Source organism: Barbus barbus (genome assembly GCF_936440315.1).
Source record: "Barbus barbus genome assembly, chromosome: 40".
NCBI lineage: Eukaryota > Metazoa > Chordata > Actinopteri > Cypriniformes > Cyprinidae > Barbus > Barbus barbus.
This window is the reverse complement of record NC_136718.1, coordinates 23,711,288-23,737,624: the sequence shown is the minus strand read 5'-3', so window position 1 is coordinate 23,737,624 and position 26,337 is coordinate 23,711,288. Positions and strand designations below refer to the sequence as shown.

General features: G+C 36.2%; 2 protein-coding genes across 2 annotated transcripts in view; one reads left to right on the top strand and one right to left on the bottom strand.

Moving 5' to 3' along the window:
- Positions 1-822: 822 nt before the first annotated feature.
- Positions 823-26,337, top strand: part of LOC306859397 (protein shisa-like-2A) — a gene marked incomplete at both ends in the record, with an annotated part of 28,856 nt that continues 3,341 nt past the window's right edge. Inside the window, 2 exons of the mRNA XM_079400410.1 lie at positions 823-1,004; positions 5,617-5,753. Of these exons, the coding sequence (XP_079256536.1) occupies positions 823-1,004; positions 5,617-5,753 (319 nt within the window). The remainder of the gene's footprint in view (positions 1,005-5,616; positions 5,754-26,337) is intronic.
- LOC306860101 (uncharacterized protein) lies at positions 7,719-10,728 on the bottom strand. Its single transcript, XM_079401632.1, has 4 exons — positions 10,540-10,728; positions 9,933-10,074; positions 9,646-9,770; positions 7,719-8,303 (listed from the first exon to the last, which is right to left on the bottom strand). Exons 1-4 carry the CDS (start codon positions 10,702-10,704, stop codon positions 7,974-7,976), a joined length of 762 nt encoding a protein of 253 aa, XP_079257758.1. The 5' UTR covers positions 10,705-10,728; the 3' UTR covers positions 7,719-7,973.

Genomic DNA, 26,337 nt, shown 5'->3' with positions numbered 1-26,337 from the left:
ATTTTGTTGTATATGGTATCATTGTAATCCTTGACCATCAAAACATAGGGGTAGACATCACCTTTTCATGTTTGGTTCAGGAAATATGACACAAAATACATCATTTGGTTATGGTGGAAAGTAAAATGATCGCCATGGCAACCAGAATGTGTTTTTGCAATGACTCCATTTCTGAAAATGTTTAGGGCCACAAACTATACAAATGTACCAAATGTCATGCTTTTATGAAAAAGTTAACTTTTTTCCCCCCCACATATCACCTGGACTAGGTGGTCAAGTGCAAAGACCGCTTGTGGGTATTTGGACAAGGGTTAACATATCTTTTTTTTTTGGTGTATTGATTACCATTTGTATAACCACAGCTGTACTACACATAACATGATTAAACTATGGTTAGTGTAGCAATACCATGGTTAATTTGTGATTTCCATGGCTTAATTATAGTAACCTTTTTTTTTTTTTTGGTTCTATTTGTAGTAAAATATAATGAATAAAAGGTTTTCTGTGGACATATAGCATATACAGAGGATAAAAAAATGGAGAAAGTGAGAGTGGATACAAGAGCGACAAAGTGATCGAGTGTGTGTGTGTGTGTGTGAGAGAGAGAGAGAGAGAGAGAGAGAGAGAGAGAGAGAGAGAGAGAGAGCGTAAATAAAGCGCTCAGCATCTCACGTTCAGATGTTCGTGCGTGTTTGCCAGTCCTCACTTCAATGTTTACTCTTACTGGAGTAACTCTCAGTCGACTAAAGAAGCTCCGGAGGATGTTATAAGGGTCTTCAGGCTTTAACAGGTGGCGGGTGGAGGGTTTGAGTCGCGGGCAGCATGAGTGCGGATTGCGCGGAATATTACAACGCGGATAACGTGTTTGTCAGCGGCTTCACGTGCCCCAAGTCAGACAGCGACGCGCGCGCGATCTTCTGCTGCGGGTTCAATGACGTCAAATACTGCTGCGACGATCCCAATAGCTTTTTCCCATATGAGTATGGATATATGTGGTGGCTCAGGTACGACTCATATTTGTCATGCATAAATTATATAAATGACAGTTTACAAAAAGTTCACACTTTTTGATGGATTAACTGATATTTTGTGAAACTGGTTATCATGGTATAGGCTACATTTCTATAAGAATTGTTTATAAAACACCCCTTACGAAAATTAACCAAACAACAACCATTGTTCTCTCAAAATTTGTCCATTTTTCATTTCCAAAATTGAAGTTTGCTCACCCTAATGCAGGTCATTCAGAACTTAGTTTAACTATTTTGTTGAACATGTTTTTTTTGTTAATACGCTGTGTTTGTATTGTAGCTACATATCTTAGTAGATCAAAGTGTCTGAGGATCCTCCAGTCTACAGTATTACCTTTTGTTATGTAATATATTCTGCAAAACATCTTTTGAGAAAAGGAAAGATAAAATGCAGTTTTTCCCAGTGCTAAACACACAAAAGGAAAAAGAACAGCAAAATAAAATAAAATATACACGAGATGCTTGTGTAATATATTCATAATTGTTCAATAGGGAACAAGTTTGATTGTTGATTGATCAGAGGACGTGTCGCAAGCTAGAACAAGAGCTCTTCGTCAAGGTTTATCAACGATTATTCATTGAGGCTTTAACCTCCGCAAATAGCTTTAGTCAAGAGGTATGGTCAAACGCTCGAGTCCTAATCAAGTGTTCATTTGATGAACACTTTCCACACACTGTAACCTAATAATGATCTCACTTGAAGGAAGAAGCTCTCATGGGACATGGATCTATTTCATGGTATTAACTCCAGAGCTTTGATTTAATTAATGCAAATTGGAGCGCTTATCCATGCTATCATGTGTAATCAGAATAATGCTTAAAGATTCAAGAACTGCATAATTTGTGTACATTGTGCATAGATCCATTGTGCATAGATCCATAACTTAAAAGCTGCAATTTATGCAAGAATGGTATAAATGTGTAGTTATTGAAAATTCTGATAAAGTATGATGATAAGCAACAATTTGCATCCATTAATTATTCATGATTGATGTTTAGTTGAATAGGTACTTGCAAAAACCACACAAAACCTGGTTTTATAGATTGCTGAACACCTTCACCTTCAGATTTTGAGGATTTGAGAATGGTTTGGACGTTGTTGAGATTTCTTCTGAAACTCAGGAGGAGATGTCAATGTGAATCTTAGTGTGACTAAACATGTTAAGAACATCTGTTTCACACCAAAATCAAATGAAAATGGCAGGAAATTATAAAATTATTTTTTCATTGTGAAATTATTTTCACATTCCCACCTAAATCTTCATTACTTTAATGCAAAATTTCCTATTTTCCCATTTTTAAATGCATTTTCTTATGAAAAACATCTGCCCAATTTTTGTTTTTCTTTAGATTTTTGGGGTGTAAAGTGGTCTGAATGTGTTTTTGTGAGCCTTCAGTAATGTGATTTGCTATTGAAGGAAATATTCTTGGTGATACAAGGCGAAATGTTCTGCTTTGTAATGATAATGAACACAGAGATTCTTCTTTTCTGTTACTCAGAGCCAGTTAAAGGTGCTGTATGTAAAGGTAACTGCACTAAAGCATAAATATACCATAATATGTTTGCAGATATTTAGCAAACATGGACATCATATACTTGATCGCATACTTGTTTCTCTAAAAAACAACACTACAGCCAATTATTCTAATTTGAGATGTGTTTCATGTCGGAATGTTTGTTTCTGTGTGATTCCACCAATTGCCAGTTTACCCAATAGTATATCAACACTGCGGGTCGCCAGTTGGTGGAAAACAGCATATTGTAGCCACTGAAGTGCAAACAAACTGGGTCAGAGATTGCAGATTGTACCCAACCTATAAAGCCTTGGCATCCATCTGAAATGCCAACGCTATCTCACGGCAATTCGTACTTATTTTACGAGGTGGCTAATTCGTACGAATTCGTACGACCTCACTCGTACGATTTAGTACGATTTGTCTAAACCCCAGTGACGGTTAGGTTTAGGGGCGGGGTTAGGTGTAGGTAATTCGTACAAATTCATACGAATTGGCAACTCGTAAAATACGTACGATTAAGCAAAAATCGTATGAATTTGTACGAGTGAGGTCGTACGAATTCGTACGAATTAGCCACCTCGTAAAATATGTACGAATTGCCGTGAGATCGGGCTGGAAATGCTATAGGAGTAGAGGCATATTAGAACGCGCATAAATCAACTCCTCAACAACATACAGTTAAGGCTCATCGCCTTCTATTGTCAATTGCAATAATTCCTGTAGCGTGTCCTCAATCTGGCAACCCACGTGAGGAGGAGGGAGCAAGAGAAAGAATTCTGCCCATTATTTTGTATTTGGACTGCAGAACCCATTTCTAGGCAAGCTCTTTTTCGCTACTGAATAATAATTTTTTTTTTAAGTAATTGTGACTTTATCTCACAATTCTCTTTTTTTTTTCTCAGAATTGCATAATATAAGCTTACAATTCTACCTACTTTTCTCAGAATTCTGAGATAAATAGGCTAAACTTGCTATTCTGACTTTTTTCTCACAATTGCGAGTTTATATACTCTTTTTTTTTTTCTTGTAATTCTGACTGTTTTGAGAATTGTGAGATATAAACCAGTGTTTCCCCTGCCATTATCTTAGGAGGGTGGCCCGCCCTCCCAATGTCACTATTCTGACTTTAAAACCTGGAATTGCATGTTATAAACTTGCAGTTTATGTCTTGCTATTTTGACTTTATTTCTCAGAGCTGCATGTTAATAACCAACAAATCTGACTTTACAACACAGTTGTGACTTTGTCACTCAATTCTGACTTTTTTTTTAGTGTTTTTTTTTTTTTAGTTCTATATGTTTCAATGGCTGGTTGTCAGTATTACCCTTAAAACTGCCAAGTGCCTACTGTAATGTGCTTCTTGCAGCTGCTACTGATCTTCAGGTGATTAGGTCAAGCCGTCTTCATCGCTTTCACAGGGAACTCAATGATGACTGTTTTCTTCACATGCTACCGTGACATGACATTTAACAGCATGCCATTTCAGAGAAGTCTGTGGGAACTCTGTACAGTACAGGAGCTGCTCATTATAGTTTATAGAGTTTTAAAAGAGCATGATGACAACCTTAAGCTCTGTTCCATAACCTATACACTTTTAAAAAATAAAGGTTCCAAATGAAAGTTTCTGCAGCGATGATCTAGAAGAAGCATTTTTTTGGTCCCCAAAGAACCTTTGACTGACCAGTTCCCATTTTTTCTTAGTGTGAAGAACATTTTAATAGTCTAAAGCCCGATTCGGAATTGTTTCTCAGGCGGACGTAAGTGATTTTCACCATATACAGGGGGTAGTTGGTGATTTAATTGCCGTCTGAATCCAGGAAGTCTGTGTTTTTCTCTCACCACCCCCGTAAAAATCCCCGGCCAAATTACCTACTGTTTTTTGACAAACACCAAGGTCGTGTGGTAATTTAATTGCTGTCCGAATCCACATCCCTGAGTTTACGAGAAGAAATCGATTCAAAATTCAGTGTTTAAACCCTTTTTGAACACTCCCGAACACCGTACGGTAACTGTTGTACTTTGGTGTTATATGCATACATATTTATTTCTGAAATGCTGGAAAGTATTTAAAAGAATAATACTTCATAACTGCTCCACCACAGCGAGTGAGAGCAGAAAAAGAAGAAAAGCACGTAAACATTCGAAATGGGGCTTTATTATGGCAGCAGCAGGTATGCAATACAATTTTAAAATGTGTATTATATATATCGCGTATAATTTAACTTTTTTTCACATTCCTCTTTATTACTATTTAAGTCAACAACATACTGACCTGCTGGTGCAGAATTCACTCTCTTCACCTTTAATGAGCGATGCACTGTTAGTTTGTCTCTTTACTGGTTAACTTGTCTAAAAGACCCACTGTGGCTCTTTAAGTGCAGTTTCTCTGCAGGTGACGCTCCACTGCTCTGCAACCTTTTACGTGCCAATTAATGTGAAACATCCATTAGCATTAACTGTTTTATGTAAGAACTCATTTGCTGTTTTCAAAGCTGCTTTTAATTTGTTATCAGGCATGCATGCAGAAGTGTGATGGCACTCTTTAATAATCTAAAACAAAGTCGTTTGTGCTTTCAACCCATGATCTTGTGGGGGAGGAGAAGGATGTTTGAAGGGAGTTGTTTGAAAGTGGAAAAAACATCTAATCAAACAACTGAAAGTGATCTTTTATTCTAATCAGATAATGGATTTTATGAAATATGCAAATGCATTTTTCTGTGTGTGTGTGTGGTGCTTTTCATAGAATATTTAAAACTATGTAAGGTAAAGTAAAGAAAACTCTATTTTGAAATCTAACTGCAATAATAATAATAAATTCCTTGCTTTCCAGTGAAATTATGTAAACAGTTTTTAAATAAGTTCCATTAGCTTGATATTAAGACTTTATATTATACTATATGTATGTTTTTTTTTCTATTGTTGTTAAATAAGACTTAAAAGCAGTTGGATAAGACAGGCTATTGAGAATGAAAACCACTCGTCAGATTGTTTCGTTGGGCATTTTGATATAAACATGGTCCACATGAAAACTGTTTATTCTGTCTCTTTTTCTGTCTCTGCTCTTCAGTTTGGGAGCTCTGGTTGGTTTGTCTATAGCTGCAGTGGTGCTGTTAGCCTTCATCATCACTATTTGTGTGCTTTGCTACCTGTTCATCGCCACTAAACCTCGAGGGCTGGACAACGGACTGCCTTTACGAGCACCAGGTATGAAAACACCTTCAACAAAAGAACAATTTCTAAGTATGAAAACATCTTGAGAGGAGCTTGGAACTTAAATCTCATACAGACTATTTGATAAGAGTGTGGTTTAATTGCTTAAAGTGACATTTACATTTAGATTTTTAGTAGCAGTATTAATCTCAATTAAATTAATCTTTATGCATCAACTGCTTCTTCTTATTAACTTAGCTTAGTTCTGTCAGACTATGTATTTTGTGTTCAGTGAAGAAATGGAAACTTCCAAATGACTGTCAATGAATCAATTATATTCAGGTGCTTAAATGAATCAGCACACTCGTGGAAAATACAGCCGGACAAAGTGAATATGTAAGGAATAGAGTTGTAACCATGCCCTATTATAATCATCAGCTACAATGACCCTTAAATGAATAAAAACAGATATGGTTTTTGGTTGAACATGGTTTATTTTAACAAACTTTTTTTTTTTATGAAAAAAAAAAAACGTTTTATGGAAGTATGAGGCTACCTTTTTGGAAAAAAAAAGAAAAATAAAGCTGCACATCTCCCATTTGAACAAAATAAGGAATAAGTTATTTCTCTTTATATTAGACAAGAATAAACCAAACTTCCCTTCCTCTTTAACAGCATATATGGGAGAGCAAAATGTGCAGGGTCATGTTTGTTAATATTTTCCTGAGATTATCATATCACTCTTAAAACAGATGTGTTAAAAACAACACAACCTGTGTTATATCTTAACACACCCGTGTGTCTAGTTAAGGACAACACATTTTGTGTTACTTTTAACTCAACCAGTGTGTTATTCTTCTTTACACATTCAGTGTGTTAAAATATTTAACACACTAATGTGTCATTGATAACACAATTTGTGTCATATGTGCTATTTTTTACCAGTTACAATGAATGCAATACAAAAAACAACTTTTTTCTTTCAAATATATACATATTTATTAAAACTTCACTTCTGAATTTTCACAAAGGCAATATTCACATGTCATTTGAATTTCATAAAGATTTTTAAACAATTTTATATCTTGGATTTACAAACAGGTTTTCTTTGTTAGAAATCATGTGAAGTGGTTTTACATCAGCAGCATTGCTTAAATTAATGACTTTATATTAATTTGTTCTTTGGACAGCATATGCATACAAGTGTGGGTGAAAATACAGTTGAGATAGAACTAAGAAAAACTACAACCCTTTCTTTTTCACATTGTGGAACTGTGTAAAACGTCACCAAAGAGACGCTCTTCTCTTAAGTCACGGTTTAAAGCAATTACACAACCAGTTTGAAAAGTCTGACCGAACGCATTAACAGAGTGAGAAACGAGAACAGTGCTACATGTGTCAAGTTCATAGCCAAAGCTTGAGGATATCTGCTGTACAATTTGTGATTTCTAAAATGTGAGCCATCACAGTAATCACGCAATTTGTCGTCACTTTCGGTTGAATCCACAAAGAGCTTTTGCATTTGTTCATTGTCAAAAAGAAACTTCAGAGTATCAATAATAGATATGTACTGACATGTATCTGCTATTAACACTTGAGTTAATGTACCTTGCTTTCTTGCAGTATCACCTCTGTTTCCAAGGAAGATTTCTATTGGCTTGATGAAAGAGTGGTTTGCTGCAAAATATTTGGTCATTTTGTAGGGGGTATCAACTTCCTCAAACATATGTCGTCCTCTTTCAAATTCATCCATCAAAGTCTGCAATTCATCACTGGGTATAGAGTAACGATTAAGCAGAGATGTGGTTTTCTCTTGCAAACAGTCCAGGGTTTCGCAGAGCAGTTCTTTTGTGCATGTGATGCTTCTTTGCACATCAGTCAGAGTACAATTTGAAGAGGAGTACATTTTTGCAACAAATGCTGCTGCACAGCTTTGGTAGTCAGAGGTGCTGCAAGTACTGGAGCCATCAAAATTATTTTCTGGAATATCAACAGCAGCAGAGCAAGATGGAGCTGGAAAGTCCTCACTCGTGCTGGTGTCACGGTCTTGTTCTAAATGTAATGGGTTTGCAACCTGAGCATGCTCTCTATTGAGATGTTTAGTATAAGAATTGAAGTTATGGTATGTTCGTTGGCAATTGTTTTGACTACAAACAATTGTATAATCCTGTCCATCAGAAAGTGCATGGACATGCCTAAGATGAATTATGAGTTTCCGGACGTCTTTTGAAGTTGATTTTTTACACCTTGGACATATGTACATGGTGGTACAATTTAGGATAGTGCTTGAAGCTTCGAAATAAGCTCCACAACTTTGGATCTCTTCCCACCAGAGAAAGGAATGTCATATACATTTTCAAGGAAATTAAAGACCGATGTAAGTTGGACAGGATATTGTACATTGCAAACCCAATACGTTTTGAACAGCTTGTCAATGGCACACGTCAGACTGTTATCGTTGAGTGGAATGGTGACTTTGTCATTCTCGGCCACAATGATGTATTGCGCTGTAGAACTGCGGGCTCCTAAACAGACAATGTGGGGTTGATGGTTTTCCACCATTGTCTGGGAATGATCCAGGAGGCTGGAGATGCTGGTTCCAGCCTGTAAACATAAAAGTACATTTTTTAAAAGCTATTATTAAAACAATTCAAGTGACTGAAGGTTTTCTTAAAGGGATAGTTCACCCAAAAATTTGAATTCTGTCAGTAATTACTCACCCTCATGTCGTTCCAAAACCGTAAGACCTTCTATTATCTTCGGAACACAAATTAAGATATTTTTGATGAAATCTGAGAACTGTCTGACTCTTCATAAACAGCAACAGAAACAAAACTGACACAAAACTGAAATGTTCCCAAATGCAGAAACGTAGAAAGGACATCAGTAAAATTGTCTGTGACATCAGTGATTCATCTGTAATTTTACAAATTCAACAACTTTTTCCTCCTCATTCCATCTGCTGCCTGTATGCCGCCATTGTGAAGAGAGTATCATGACGCATGTACTTGCTTCCGCTTGATGTAAACAAGGCATGCATTTGCTGTCCTCTGCTCATAAACAAAACACGACGAGTGCTTTGTTTACATGGACAGGAAAGCCTGTGCATACGTCGTGATACTCTCTCCAAAACTGCAGCACACCACGGCAGATGATAAAGAGAAGAGTTGTTGAATAAACCTGTTATTTTTGTTTTCTTTGAGCACAAATGTATCATAGCTTCATATCAGCACAACTGAACCCCTGATGTCACATGGACTCTTTTACCTATATCCTACATTTCTGTGCTTGGGAACATTTCAGGTGTGTTGCTGTTTATGGAGGGTCCGAAAGCTTTTGAATTTCATCAAAAATATCTTAATTTGTGTTTGCAAAGTTGAATGAAGGTGTTACGGGTTTGGAACGACATGAGGGTGAATAATTACTGACTAAGTAATAAAACTTTTTTGGATGAACCATCTCTTTAATTCATTTGCATTCATTGAACTGAAGGCCAGGGATATTTTCTTATTTATGTTCAAAAGAAAATAGGAATGCACAATATTATCACTTCACTGTTTTGTATCACTGCATTTCATTTGAGAATGCACATACAGAATGATGTGTTTAGTGTGATAGCGTGCAGTGACAACAGCAGCAACAGCCTCCCTTTGGTACTAATGTTCATTCGGTAAGGCGTTTTTTTTGTTTGTTTAGTGGCCGCTGTTGGTCTATTTATAACAAAATAAAAAGTAAAATGCACAAATAACCTTAAGATACTTAGCCAAAGTGAGCTAAAAAATACTGACAAAAACCTAATATTGTGCATCCCTAAAAGAAAACAAAATGAAAACAGTATAGTTTTATGTAAATTAGAGAGTCATGTAATTAAGTAACATCACAAAGTGCTTGCACAGAAAACTAACAAACTAAAACATAAACATATTAGGGCAATCAAGCTGCTTACCGGCTTAATGTCCAAGAGGTAAGAAAGGGCTGACTTTGTACTGCATTTGGCCCAACCTTTGCTCCTTCCGGACGCAGTGGGGGGCAGCAGTGTAGTAAGAATTTGAAGAGCTCTGTAACATGACTCTGTAGTATAATAAAAAAAAACACAAAATATAATGGCATTTTTCAAATGGCTGAAATAATGGCAGACTTTGATCTCCAACTTTGCCTTCAGAGAACTAGTAAAACTAATGGTGTCCACTGAAAGAAAAACAACGGTTTGACAGAACAAGCAAAGTAGCCTACCTTCACTCTCATTATCAGTTTGCATGACCAGAGGATCTTTCACTGTGGACATCTTTTGCAACTTCGGAACAATATTTCCTTCCCATTTTCGAAGAAAGAGGTCAGCCTTCCCAGGAAACATTTTTCCAAACTCAGTGTCAAGCTACAACATAGGATACAATACACAATTACAACACTACCGTGTTTTCTCAGTATGTTCACAAATGATCAAATCTAAGTTTATGCAATCATAACAGTAAAAAAAAAAACTACTATACTTCAGTTTTATGATTTGAATTAAACTGATTGAAGTAAAATAAATGGTGGAGCTTGATTTCAGTGCACCTTACAATCTCTAGCTTGCAGCAGACTGATGGTTGGAGGGGAGTGGTTAAAGGATGTTTAAAGGACTTTATTTTATACTTTATTTTAATTAAATTGCATAGAATTTTTCATCACAAGATTAGTAATGTGCACTAACAAAGTATATAAAAAAAACATTTTGAATTCATTTGGACTTTAAATGTTAATATTTAGCAGCCTTGTCCCTGTACTGACAAGTCTATTTATACCTAGCTAGAAGAAAAAAAACACAAAACACAAGATGCAAAACACAAGATGTTCTTACCAAGTATGGCATGTCTACAAATCGAGGATATTGTTCAAAAATCTCTTGCACTGTTGGGGACGTGTTTGCAATCCATAACCTGCGATTACTGTATGTTTTCTCCATGCCCAATTTGATGGTATTGAGGTTTTCTGGAGATGGTTTCATCCTTTTGATCACAGTCATCCACTCCTGAGTGGAGTCCTCCTCCCCTTCAGCATATGTTATATCCAAAGTAAAAAAGGCAAAGAAAAACACCAATCTGTTATATACATATACTGATTACACATACATTCATAATGTAAAATGTAGTTAACAAACAGTGTTATAATGAATATTTATTACAAAAACAGCTAACAAAAGCTAGATAAACCTTCAAGATATAAACCTAAACACATCCTTTTTGAGATAAAGACATGCGAATGTCGAAGTCAATCAAATGTTAAACGTTACAGTAATACATCATAGTATTATTTAAAGACATTTAACAAGACATCAATACATTATGTTGTTTAATGAAAGAAAGGCGACGGATAGCAGTGAAAGTGATAAGAGTTAGCTGCTAGCTGCTACCGCTTTGTCAAACTCATTAACGACAATCCTGCCATGGCCGCAGCGTTTTATCGGACGTCATATAATTGGCAACAAATCAAGCAAAGAAAAACATAAAACTCGTTAAAAATAAGTTCTCTCCAGAAAGCGAGGAACAAACGTACCAAAATGTAAAGAAATAATAATGTGTGAAGCATTAACTATCTGACGCCGTTTTCGCCCTGTTCAACACCGCCTCTCGTGACTACCGAAAATACCCGTATGAATGACTAGAGGCTGCTAACTAAACGCACATTTGACCGTCTAAAAAATTCACATTAAACATATATATGACAGTTTCTAATAATTAAAAATAATAAATCCAAATACCTGACATGTGCATCCAAGTCACCCATGGATGGAGATAGAGGCGCGAAATTGCTTAACGGCTTGCGGAGTGACGTAGCAGCAATGTGATTGGATGATAGTTAACACATGTTGTGTTGGACACACTGTGTTGTTTCTCTCTTTCTCTCTCTCTCTCTCTTTTACACATGATCAACTTAAAATTACACAAAATGTGTTAAAATAGCCATAACACAAAAAATGTGTTATTAATTAACACATCCTTTTTGAGATAGCAGCATGCATTTCTTTGCTTTTTTTCAGGTCAGGTTATGATGAAGAAATGTAAGCATGTTGAGATTTTCAGGGCTCATTCTTGACCGCTGAGGTGAGAGAATGGGTCCACTTGTACTAAACATCCTCTCCGAAGGTACACTCGTGGCAGGGACACAAAGATACTTTCTGGCCACATTTGCCAGAAGAGGCATTTCATCAGCATGCATTTTCCACCATGCCAGTGGGTCAGTGTCCATGGTGATGGTTGGAAGAGACTTGTACATCGTCATTTCAGACAGCACCTTATCACTGACATTCTCATTTCCTGAGGTTGCCTTGTTCTGCCTAGATGAAGTGATTCGCTGTAGCAAACCAGATATACTTTTTTCTTTCTTTTTAGTGGTGGCGGTAGTACTTCTGCTTCCCGCTTCTGCCCAATTTTCTCCTCTTTCTGCTTGAGGATGTTCTCTATCCAAAGGAACTGCTGTTTCAAGATTGACAGCTTCTTCCACACATGCCTCAACTGTGTCATCCAGGTTTTTACAGAAGCTTCCCTTAAATCGGGGATCCACAAAGCTGGAGATTTGTAGCACTCGTTCCAACTGCTCTGTGTATCTCCCTTGCAAGTCTTCTCTCATTACTTGCTTCATCTGTCTGATGAGTAGATTGTCTTCAGCTTGCTCAGAGAGGATTTCGCTGCCAATGTGCTCCAGTACTGGTGTGAGTGAGGACAGTGTGACCCGTTTCTCCGATGCCAGGGCATCAGTGAGGTCATAGAGTGGTTGAAGGAGCTGATTGACATTCTCAAGAGTAGCAATGTCATTATCTTTTGGCATGTACTCCTGTCACTAGCCAGGACTGCACAGACAGCCTCCTGTTGCTCCAGGAACCTGGAGATCATCTCATAAGTTGATCCCCACCTTGTTACCACGTCTTTTGTGTCTCCATGACACTGCCTTGATCAATCCTCTGACACGATCCGGGATGCCATTAAAAATAAACTATCCACATGTCCACTTTGCTCAACCTTCTGATATCTGTACAAAGATGTGAAAAAAGTGAACGCGCATCTGTATACTGTAAAAAAGATAGCGGCAGGGATTGTAATTTCTATTTGCTTTTGGCGTGACACAATACTTGCATTCAGGCGTGACTTTACCTTGTACCATTGGATCTAATATGAGCAGTTTTTTTCGTAATAATCAAGGAAATTTGCTGCCGTACCATGGGTGCAGCAGGCGCAATGATATTACGCAGCGCCTGAAAGTAGTCCTCAGCTAGGTAACTAGTTATGATATAGCTGGGGGACTATTTTCAGGCGCTGTGTAATATCATTGCGCCTGTTGCACCCATGGTACGGCAGCAAATTTCCTTGATTATTACGCCGGAATGAGAGTATAGTTCCAAGCCATATCGGCCTAGAAAATTGCAACTTTTCATTTTCGGTCGGTCTTGGTCTAGTACACGATGTAACTACAGAAGAGTCAAGCTTTAAATAGGAAAAATATCGAAACTCTTTGGTCATTTTTGAGCGAGATGCTAATGGTCTAATCCAATTCAATGACCTATGCTAAGCTACGCTAAAAGTGCTATCGCCAGACCCAGAGATCGGCTGAATGGATTCGAAAACGGTAAAACTCAACTGTTTAACTCTTGGGGAGTTGGAAAATGAGCCTATTTTCAAAAAAAGTGGAGTGTTCCTTTAAGCTATGAAACCTGTAGGCATTTTAATGGTACAAAGGTACAAAGATGTCATGACCCCATTAGTCATAAACTTACTTCAAACATTAATTGGTTTCAGAAAAGGTCTTAAAGTCTTAAATTTACCTTCATAAAAACTGCAAAAACTCTTCAATGATGTAGCTCTGATGTGGTTCATTGGGTCAAGAAATAAACCAAACTCTGCCATCAAACAAGTTTTTGTCCACATCAGTGGCTTTAAAGAGCAAAAGTCCTGAGCTCTTTTCACTTGGATCTGAAGGACAATATGTTTTCATATATGGAAACGTTCTATGTTCTATTAAAGCTTTTACAATGTTTGAGCATCATAAGAAACATATTGAAGCTTATCTGTTGACACGACAGTTCGATAGCTTGTTTTATGAGAGAAATGTTTTCATACATCAGACACCAGTCAGTTCAGAGTAAGTTTAAAGCAAAGCTATTGATTTGAATCAAGGCTTGATGGCTCATGTAGGATGTGCTGTATCTTGGTTCAATGATAGATATAGCAACAGTAACCAGACAAATGTCAATTAAGCATTAATAACGGTGGTTTTATAGATCTTTCAACAACCTTTTGTCTGTCAGTGAGACAGATTTCTCAGTCAGGTGAATGGATGCTTTGCTGTAAGTACAGTGAATAAGTCTGTACCTGATCGAACTTTAAATACTCATGCAATCACATGAAATATTGAAAAAATCAAGAAGAAGAAAAAACAGCTAGAGGGGCTTTCAGACAGGACACGCACATTAACAACATTTGCAACCCGAGGGTTGCGGGTTCGAGTCTCAGGTCCGGCAGGAATTGTAGGTGGGGGAGTGAATTACCAGCGCTCTCTTCCACCTTCAATACAACGTCTGAGTTGAGACCTTTAGAAAGGCACAGAACCCCCAACTGCTCCCCGGGCGCCGCAGCAATATGGCTGCCCACTGCTGCGGGTGTGTGTTCACGGTGTGTGTTTTCACTACTGTGTGTGTGTGTGTGTGTGCACTTGGATGGGTTAAATGCAGAGCACAAATTCTGAGTATGGGTCGCCATACTTGGCCACACGTCACTTCACTTTAACTTTTCACTTTCATATTCACTTTCTTCACCTGTTGCATCAGCAGCAAGGACAAGTTGTTTCAGAGCAGGAGAAAGTTACTCTTTTTGGATTTTAACATTTTTTTATGTTATTCAGTGCTTGTGCAAGTTTGAGTAGTATGCAAGATTTAAATACACAAAAAAAAAATCGGCCCATGAAAAATTGCTTATTTCTAAAATAACTTTATTTGTGGATAATTTTTTCAAAGATCACTCAAAAACCGAGGTGCATAGTGAGGCTTATGATCAATCAGTTCCAAAGTAAAATACAAAGCTTGTGCTAATTGAAAGAAAACAAGGTGGTCCAACATTTGGTAATAATATAGCACTGGGCATTTTAAAAGGTCATTTTTGACCAGGAACAGAAAATTATGATAAAGGATTTGCAGCACAGCACAAAGGTTAAGTGCATTTCCCTAACCCCCCAAAGCAGCATTTTCTGGTAACACTATATCATAACTTACATTAAAAACATCAACTACATTATATAGTACATAACAGATAATTAAAAGAGGACCATTTTAGTTCTGAATAATTAAGTTTTATATATTTGCTCCACTTGCCGCTTAAGTGCTTTCAAGGACCTCTTATGCTATGTTATGAAAATAATGCCACAATGCAAAAAAAAAAAAAAAAAATCTTAATGGTCCAAAAACCAGGCTTCATGTTCATAATGCATATTTCTTTCTTTTGATCTTGAGGTTAAATGTTTTTAAAAAAGAGGTTTAATGAAACATTTAGATCGCATTCAGCTTTTGTGTTCAGAGGTAATGTTTTAAAGATCCTGAGTAAGGAAGGAAAATGTATTTATATAGCACATTTAAAAACAGGCGAGCTGAACAAAAATAAGATTGCAACACAATAAAATGCACCGAAGGGTCATAATTACTCCTGTTAACTCATTAACACATGCTTGAGAACATGTTTCGCAACTCTGTTCAAATTAACCGATGACTACTAAAAATGATACGAGCAAGAGATAATTAGAGACATCATTTTATTTATTTATTTATTTATTTTTGTATCTAGACATCTAAGTATTTCAGTTCAGCCCCCCCCCCCCCCCCCCCCCCCCAACATTATCATTTGTATTAATTGAAATCAGTTATATACTGAGATACTGCTAAACAAGAACCTAAAGAGACTCTATATCTGCTGTAATGAGAAACAGTAAGGCAAATCGGCAAGGCAAGATTATTTATATAGCACATGTCATATGCCTAAAAAACCCCAAAAACAATACAAACAAGGGATACAAATAAAAAATAAAATGAGTAAGAAAAATAAGCATCTGAAAAATGTGCTTAATTGTCATAAAATAATGCAAAACATCTAAATGATACACAGAATATTATACACATTATAATGCCAACCAGGGTAACTTCACTGTTTGTTGCTAAACATCTCAATTTTGGTCTTTCTAATGGCTTTGTGAATAGCTTGTTGGCATGACCTTTACAACTAATAATAGTTTTATAGATCCAGAGATGCATAACCTGCAGTTGGCAAACAGTGACAAAGTAGACAAAGGGAAGAAAAAAGTTTTGGATCCCAAACAATCATATTCAGCGTGTTTCAAATTGACCTCACCTACTTTTGAGCATGTTTTGTATAAAACATCAGTATACTGCTGGCAGTTCCTAAGTATGCATGTATCTATGTGTGTCTTTCCTTCATTCAACTGCTGCTTGCTAATGACTGAGAAGAATCTCCTCTGATGCAAATAGAGAAATAAGATGAATAGCTCACTGAATAAATTCATTGTCTTATTTTTATTTTTTTTTTATTGTTTTTTGAGTCAAACGAGATGTGTCTCAAATATTGGGAACTGCAAAGAGTTGGTTTACCTAATGAAGCTGACATTTAAGTTCACATAAATGCTGAATCACAAAGGGATCGATATATTTGGCCTGTTTATCTGTGTAAGTGAGAGTACTTACATTGATTGCTAAGGCAAAAATCAGTGATCAGACTTTTTTCGACTGTTTTTGCCAGATGGACAATAAAAACTTGCATTGTACAGACTTTATGATGACTTTATTTTGACTTAAAGCAATAACAAACCATACAAGTTTAGAAATCCTAACCTCAACCCAAACTTGCATTTAAGTGACTTTATGATGACTTAATTAACCTTATTTTGACGGAGACCACCAATAAGGAACCATATAATACATTAGAAATCCTAAATCTACACACACTTTAGATTGAGTGCCGGATCTGATAAAATGTCTCCTTGTGCGGGCAGAATTGTTAAACATTAGTTTGCTCATAATTACATTAATTATTATACATTAAAGATTATTCTGCGTTGGATGTGTGCAATTTTAACTAAAAATATCCTTTTTTTAATTAGACCATATTTTGCCAAATGTGTTTCTAAAATTGTACCTTGGTTAGATTACGCTAGTCATGGATCAATAAATATTAAACTAAAACTGTCTGTAGGTATCAGTATCAGTGAAAACAGGCAGAGACAATGGTAGCTTTAGCAACATTAGCCTTACAAAGCTCTTTCAGAAAAGCAATTTGGAAAACAAAATATGACTTATGTTCGCTGGTGCATCCCAAAACACAACACTTGTAATGCCTCTTTGGTGCAGACATTGTATGTCTCCCATAGCTACAGCAAAAGCACACTAATGTCGGACTGCTGCTTCTCACCCAGGGCTGTGTCTATGCTAATAGGGCAGCGATCATCACAAACGGGTGGGACGTTTTCCCTACAATGAGTGTACGTAGGGAGAATCTGGAATCGCGTATTCAGAGAGACTGTTTATGACTTATTGGGATTATAAAACAATAACTGGGTGGATTTTTACCGTAGGCTGGTTGTTTTCACACACTGTGTGATTTTTGCATAACAGGTCAACTTTAATACTAACGTCTTGTTTGTTGGGCTTTTGTATAAAATCAACTAATTTGCAATCACGCTGATATTCAGGAAAACAACAATCTTGCTTGTGAGATATTAACTATATAATTGACAAATATAAAAACAAGAACTCTTACAGGGCATTTTTTGCCTCCATATCTTATAACTGCATTGAAGGCTTAGAGACTCTTAAGACATGTTTTTGTTTGTTTTTTTGCAAGTTCACACATCGTCAAAATAGCAATTGCAATATGTGAATGTGAAGTGACGTGACGTGTGGCCAAGTATGGTGACCAAGTTTGTGCTCTGCATTTAACCCATCCAAGTGCACACACACAGTAGTGAACACACACACACCCACCGTGAACGCACACCCGGAGCAGTGAGCAGTCATATTGGAGGTTGCTAGTTGGAGGTTCGGTGCCTGGCTCAAGGGTCTCACCTCAGTCGTGGTATTGAGGGTGGAAGAGAGCGCTGGTTATTCACTCCCCCCACCTACAATCCCCACCAGACCTGAGACTCGAACCTGCGACCTTCGGGTTACAAGTCCGACTCTCTAAATATCACACACTGCCGTCCAATGCCTCTCATAGTGTCGTTTAGCATTGCCCACTTTTACCACAGTCACAGGTTGTGATTAAACGGTGGGATTTGACCTCACAGATGAAATACCTTTCTTGCCATTTCTCCTGAATTATCCGCCATGTCAAATTTCTTCTTTTGGATATGTTTTGGACACGCACAACATTAAAAATCCAAAACCTACACCTCAACCCATTACAAATGAACTTTTAAAACACCCACCGCAAACAATGCCTTATTGAGGACGAGGACGATCTGCCATCTCACTGCTTCCATTTTTATCATTGTCATTCTCATCCTGTTCTGTCTGTGACACAAATAATTGATATAATTTTGTCTGCAGTGCACCTCTTCCCGTGGCCTTTAGCGTATCATGTTTTCTTCTTCTAAAACTCCCAAGCTTCTAAAAAAGACCCAAGACATCAATTTTTGTTATTCTTATATTACAGAGACCTCATCCATTGCGTTTTTTGTTTTCAACATGAAACAGATTCACATGAGATCTAGAAATCAATGTGTAAAGGTATTGCAGGGGTTGTTTTTCTTTTCTTTTATCTTTTTATCTCTCTGCCATACTCTGACCTTTTTTGTCTTCCACAAAAATTTAAGCAGATAATGTGATTCTTGCGTTTTATTACATGAAATGTGGTGTCAAGGTTAATAGATGGGTTTTTTTTAATCTATGTCCATTTAGAGAATGACCCCTCCACCTCATCTACACACCACGTTTAATTCAAGTTGTTTAGAAGAATTACATTAATCTCATCAGTATCTAACACAGCTCTACTCCTTTTTATTTTCTGTCTATGCACTCTCTGAAAAAAAGAAAAAAGCTGCCACTGGGTGATAGCCTTTTAAAAGGTAGTAAACTGGAACCATTTAGGTACTAAAATGTACCATTAGATACTAATATGTACCTAATATATGAAATTAAATAAAAAGGTGCCTTTTGAAAAGGTTCCAAGCCAGCGGCAGCTGTTTTTCTGAGAGTGTAAGATGAAGACAAAATCACCACTTATTTTATGTTTCTGATCCATTAGGTTTTAAATATTCAGTATTTGTTAAAATACTTGTTTTTGTGTGATATTTATCTCCAGTCTAGTGTTGCTGCAATTTCAAAAGGAGTTGGCTGAAATGTCTTCAGTTATTTTATGCTAAAATACCTTAAAACTGTGCATGCATGTAATGTTATATATGAGTTACATTTAAGAACATGTCTCTCAAATGGTTTTCAAAACCGTGTTTAGTAATTCATTAGTAGAGACTTTAAGACCTGAAGTGGTGGGACAGAAGGTAAAGAGAGTTTATCATAAATAAATATCCGAATATCAGTTATATATGTATTTAAGGATAAAAGACTCGAGTTGCTTTTTAAATATTCACGAGTCCTTTTCCTCAAGTCGAGTCTAGTCTGGAGTCATTTCAGGTCGAGTCTGAGTCAAGTCTGAAGTCTATAAAAATGCGGCTCGAGTGCAACTCGAGTCCGAGTCACTAGATCGAGTGCCCATCTCTGGCTTTAAGGATCCATCTATATTTAATTTAGAATTTAGTGTTTGAAAACTTGATTCAATATCTGTATAGCCTATTTCTACTGAAGGGCACAGGTAAATATGACATTTATTATAATGGGTTTATGTAAAGAATGTTTTAAATTCAGTTATATTAGAAGTTACTTTTTAAAGTTTAATAAATGAATTAATAGCTCTCAATTATACTGTAATGTTGAATGGTTGTAGTCAATGGTTAAAGGGGTGGTTGATTGCGATTTCACTTTTTTAACATTAGTTAACATTAGTTTGTGTAATGTTGCTGTTTGAGCATAAACAATATCTGCCGAGTTAAGAAGCTGAAAGTTCAATGCGAACTGAGATATCGTCTTTTAAAATTCTGGCAGTTTAAAGGGGCTATGTGTAGGTTTTTACTTAAAAAAATCTTTATGATAGAGTTTTCATTTGTCCATTTATGAGCCAACCATAATGTAATAGGAAGATTGACACCTTGACTGTGCACCACAGTTGCCTCTATCAGCCTGTAGGCTCAGTTGTGTCTGGAGGAGTCGGGTCCGAATTGGCGCGAAAATTCACAAAATGTGACGTCATGCGCGTTCTCGTCTACAGCGGCAATCGCTAGCGGTAGTGTTTGAAATGGACTCTGCGGACGGAAAGAAGCAACCAGCCTCCAGCACAACCCAGACACCCACGGAAACTCCTCGTAAGCTTAAAACAATATAAAAAAAGCCTTATCTAGTGCGCACCGAGAACGAGCATGAGACTGACTGCAGTTCCTCTAACGGCCACTGGTGTCAGTAACTGTTAGAAATTTCTGAACTTACGCAGTGCTCCTTTAATGCCTACAAAAACGGCTCGTAGGGACTACAACAAGCTACTTCCCGGGTTTGTTACGTCACAAACCCAGATAAACCCCACTCCTGGGAACAAGCAACAAAGGGGGCAAGGACATGTTGTGCTGCTTTAGAGAAGAGGAAGAGAAAACTAGGGGTGCACGTAAAAATCTATTCATTTACAGTCATGGCCAAAAATATCGGCACCCTTGGTAAATATGATCAAAGAAGGCTGTGAAAATTAATCTGCATTGTTAATCCTTTTGATCATTTATTTAAAAAATTCACAAAAATCTAACCTTTCATTGGATAGTAAGAATTTAAAATTGGCGAAAATCTCATTATGAAATGTTTTTCTCAAATACACATTGGACAGAATTATTGGCACCCCTAGAAATTCTTATGAGTAAAATATCTCTGAAGTATATTCCCATTCATATTCACAATTTTGAGCACTCCAGGGTGATAATGAACATGAAATTACCCAGCCATGGCTTCCTGTTTCACAGAAATATAAATAGGAGGGAAAACAAAGCCCAAATTCCCTTAATCATCCATCACAATGAGAAAAACCAAAGAATATATTTCTGATGTTCAGCAAAAGATAATTGAGCTTCACAAATTAGTGAAGTGGTTTTAAGAAAAGAGCTAGAGCAGTGAAAATGCCCATTTCCACCATCAGGGCAATAATTACGAATTTTCAATCAACATAAAATGCATGGAAGAGGACGTATGTCTATATCGTCCTAATTCACGGTGAGGAGGAGAGTTTGAGTGGCCAAAGACTCTCCAAGGACCACAGCTGGAGAATTACAGAAAATAGTTGTGTTTTGGGGTCAGAAAACCTTTTTAAAAAATTGTCAAACAGCACCTACATCACCACATGTTGTTTGGGAGGGTTTCAAGAAAAATTGTCGTAGTTCATCCAAAACTCCAGCACATTCAGTTATCAGTCACGACTGGAACATCAAATGGGAATGGCTTCTATGATCAGATTAAACTAAAACATTTGCTTTTTAGCAGCAAACACTCAAGATGGGTTTTGTGAACACAGGGATAAAAAGTACCCCATGTGTACAATGAAATATACTGCTGTATTTTTGATGTTGTGGGCCTATATTTCTGCTAGAGGTCCTGGACATCTTGTTTAGACACATAGCATCATGGATTCTATCAAATACCAACAGATAAAAAATCAATAAGTGACTGACTCTGTTAGAAATCTTATAATGGGCCATGTTTGGATCTTCCAACCGTACAATAATCCAAACACAAACCTCAAAAACAACACAAAAACCAAGCTTCTGCTATGGCCATTCCAGTCCTCTGACCTGAACCCAACAGAAAATGAGAGAAGACACACCAGCATGAAGCTGGGAATCTGAAGGATCTGGAGTGATTCTGGATGAAGGAATGGTCTCTGATCTCTTGTCAGGTGTTCTCTAACCTCATCAGGCATTATAGGAGAAAATTTAGAGCTGTTAAACTGACTAATGGAGGTTTCAAAAAGTATTGAATAAAAGGGTGCCGTTAATTGTGGCCAATGTGTATTACAGAACAACATTTATTTCATAATGATATTTCCCCCCATTTTAAATTCTTATTATCCAATGAAAGGTTAGATTTTTGTGATTTTTTTAAATAAAAGATCAAACGGATTAACAATGCAGATTCATTTTCACAGCCTTCTTTGATCATATTTACGAAGGGTGCCGATATTTTTGGCCATGAGTGTATATATATCTTTTTATTCTTATTCTCATATTGTTTTCCTTTTATTGTGCAGTCTTTTAAAGCAAAGCTTTCATTGCTTAACAGTGTGGATTAATAGCATTTTTCCGGTCTTTCTAAAGCTAACCCTCAAGGTTTCAAGGCAGTGAAGTATGTCTTATACAAGATTTTCTGTTCAACTCAAAGAAATAAAGGTTAAAGTTACAGTGAACATCAAAGACGGTCCTCCCAGTCATTTATGAGAATCTGCACTGCAGAGGGATCAATTGTGCTCCAACAGGAGTCTTTACATAACGCTACAGAGACGAGCAGAACACCTGACAGCCTGAGAGATTAACTCGACTGTAAAAATAGTACGCCATTTAAATTTCTTCTGTTTAGCAGATGACTATATGCAAAGCAAATTATAATTTGTACAAACAGAGGTATAGTTTTTATTGACATTTGTAATCAGTTTTTTTGTGTTATATACAGTCAGGTCCATAAATATTGGGACATCGACACAATTCTAACATTTTTGGCTCTATACACCACCACAATGGATTTCAAATGAAACGAACAAGATGTGCTTTAACTGTAGACTGTCAGCTTTTGTATTTACATCCAAATCAGGTGAACGGTGTAGGAATTACAACAGTTTGCATATGTGCCTCCCACTTGTTAAGGGACCAAAAGTAATGGGACAATTGGCTTCTCAGCTGTTCCATGGCCAGGTGTGTGTTATTCCCTCATTATCCCGATTATCTGGAAACAACCCCGAATGCCAAGTTAATAATTGCTGGTGACTTTAACGTAGTTCCTGATGTTTTTATGGATAGATTTCCACAGAAAATGTGTCCACACTCTCAAAGTTGTAATATAATCGATTCCTTATGTAAAGACTTATCTCCAGTTGATTTGTGGCGTTACTTCAATAGCAATGCATATGAATATACATGGAGTAATATTTATTTCTCATTTCATCCAAACATTTCCCATCATTATGCTCCTTTTACGGATCATCTCAATTCTAATAGCCTCCGTGGCTACTGGAAATTTAATAACTCTCTTTTAGAAGACAGAATTTTCATAAACAATATTGAAGCTTTAGCCACTGATATTTTTAATTCAGAGATGATAGATTTGGTCTCTAAATGGGAGATATTTAAATTCAAATCCAGACATTTGGCTATTAAACGAAGTAAGGAAATAAAACATGGAAACAGAATTGTTGGATAAAATATATAATCTTTGGAAAATTCAGACGCCCTCCCCAATACAGGATAGTGAACTCCATTCTTTACAAGCAAAACTTAACGACTTGTATACCAACAAGGTTAATGGAGCTTTCGTGCGCTAAAGAGCTAAGTGGATAGAAAAGGGAGAGAGAAACACAGCATATATTTTTTGCCCTTGAAAAAAGCAATTTTAAGAGAAAATCATTGTCAGCATTATGTATTAATAACTCCATATGTGAGGACCCTAAATTAATTTCAGAATTTGTTAGCTATTTTTATGAAAAACTATATAAATCTGACTTTAATTATGATATCTGCAAAGCGTTTACTGATAATGTTATTCCATTGATAAATAATAACTTTAAAAATCGTTGTGATTCTGATCTTAAAAGAAGAATTACAGTTAGCTCTCCGACATATGAAAAAAGGTAAGAGCCCAGGACCTGATGGGCTTTCGATTGAATTTTACCAACATTTCTGGTATATTTTAGAAGAGTTAATGTTAAAGAGTTAAAACTTTTCTTAATGTTCAATGGTTGTATTAAAAAGAAGGAATTGGCAACAACTATGAAACAAGGCTTAATCTCCCTGATCCCTAAGCCAGATAAGGATCCCTTGGAAATTGATAACTGGAGACCTATCACTCTCTTGAATACAGGTTACAAATTGATTGCATTAATATATGCTAGAAGATTAAAATCAGGACTAGATCAAATTATTCATGAATCTCAAACAGGCTTTATGAAAAATAGACATATTAGTAATAATATTCGTCTTATTTTTGACCTTTTAGACTATTCTGACCAGATTTTTTTGAACATGGCTTCTTACTTCACTCTCTGAAAGTTTTTGGGTTTGGGAATAATTTCATTGATATTATAGAAATGTTTTACAATGATATTGATAGTTCTATTATTCTGAATACGGGAACCTCTAAAAGATTTGGAATCCGTCGTGGTGTACGCCAGGGTTGTCGGATTTCCCCTTAATGGCTGAACTTCTCTCTGTTCAAATTTTAAACAATCAAAGTATTTTGGGATTAAAAATATTCGATAGAGAAGTCAAAATTTCTCAATTGGCAGATGACACTGCTTTATTTTTAGATAAAAGTCAAGTGAATACAGCCCTGGATTGTATTTCCAAATTTACTAAATCTTCTGGTCTAAAGCTTAATCTTCATAAATGTGAAATTTTATTCATACACAAATCTTGTCCAAAGCAGAAGGCCTTTCTAGATTTCTTTACCCTGCTCTTTCCATGTATGTTAATAATGAAATTTCCAAGGATATCAATAAATCCTTCTTAGACTTTATATGGAAAAATAACATTATAATGACATTATATCAGGCAAAAGAGTAGAAGGTGGTTTAGAGATGATAAGAATTTTTTGACATTAATAATACTTTTAAACTTAAATGGTTAAGAAATTGTCTAAAAAATGATAATTCTATGTGGTTCTTTATTCCACAATGTATCTTTCAAAAACTTGGAGGGTTATCTTTGTTAAGTTAAATCTGAAATTGAAGGAAAGAGGGAGAAATATATATTCATCATTATTTAATTAAAAGATTTGAGATCAAAATGGGTGCAGCCTATTGGTTGTGAGCACAGTGCTGCTGGAACAACCAGGGAAGCTGATTGGCCATTGAAACTACACATGGCACAAAGGACCAGGTGTGTGTGATTGTGAGCATGCTGAGATCTTTGAGCAGTGTATGTGCTTCTCCTACCTAAACTGGTGGATTTTGGAGATTATACAACCAAATGAGAAAGATTGGTAATCAGCACCGAGTCAATTGAGTTTGTTCAAAGACTGCTGGGAAAAGCCAAAATGTGTTCATCAACTTGGAGTGCTACTGGTAGGACAAATATTCATTGTGTTTGAAAGTTGTTTGATGCTAGCATTTTAGCATCTAGCATGTTAACTGGACCTGTGCACTAGGTGTATTTGATTTTACATTGTTGCTGTTTACAAGCTGCTATATAAACCGCAAATAGTTTAACAATATTGTTTGTGCTTTTAATATCTCTGAATGTACATTTATTTATACTGTGTGTAGTGACTCATATATTTATATATGTTTTTCTATATAGGTTATTAAGCTAAGCATCTGAGATATTCATTGAAACAAGAAGATCAAGTCATTGTTGAAAGATTTTCAATAAATTGATTCGATGAAGAAGAATTCAATGCTTTGAGTTATTCCATGCACCCTCCTCTTAAAGTTGATTGAAGCCTTTTCAAGTTTGGGCAGACATTGAGGCACAGAAACCTTGAGAACTTGACAATCTTTTCTTCTGAGATGTAATTTTCTTCCAGGAAAGTTACCGATTAAATTATCCAAATTTCACCAGCAAGTATTATTGGCTTGGAAAATTTGTTTCCATCAAAACTTTTCTCCGCATAAAATGCTTTTATGGAACAATTGTCTCATTACTTCTAGGAATAAATCGTTATTTTTGCACAGGTGGTTTGAAAGGAATATATATTTTGTTATAGATATGTTCTATGAGAGTGGAAACATTCTATCTTATGAAGACTTTATGAATGTTTACAATTTTCCCATCCCATTTAAAGAATTTCAACAAGTGGTTAAAGCTGTTTCAAATGGGTTGATACAGCTAATAAATAATCACCTCTCTTTTGGAAGCAATGAAAGGATATTTCCAGAATTAAAAGTTGATGGTATTGAAATATTTTCTTCGTCTTGTAATAATAAATATATTAGACAAATTTTGCAATCAAAACATAAAATCTCCCCTATAGGGAAATTCTTTTGGAATGCAAAAATCTCTGATATTAATTGGAAAACGACCTGGTCAATTCCTTACAAATGTTGTATTTTGAATAAAGTTAAAGAGGTGCATTTCAAAATACTTCACCAAATTAACCCATGTAAAGTAGCTCTGTCTAAATTCATGGACAGTTTCTGTAACACGCATGAGGAAGACTTGTGTCATTTGTTTTATAATTGTGATTTGTCTCTTAGATTTTGGTCTGATGTTAGTGCTTTTCTATTTTTGCAAAGAAATGTTAATTATATGCTATCTTTAAAAGACGTTATTTGTACTTATTCACACAAAAGTAAAATCTTTGAGTATGTCGTTAACTTTT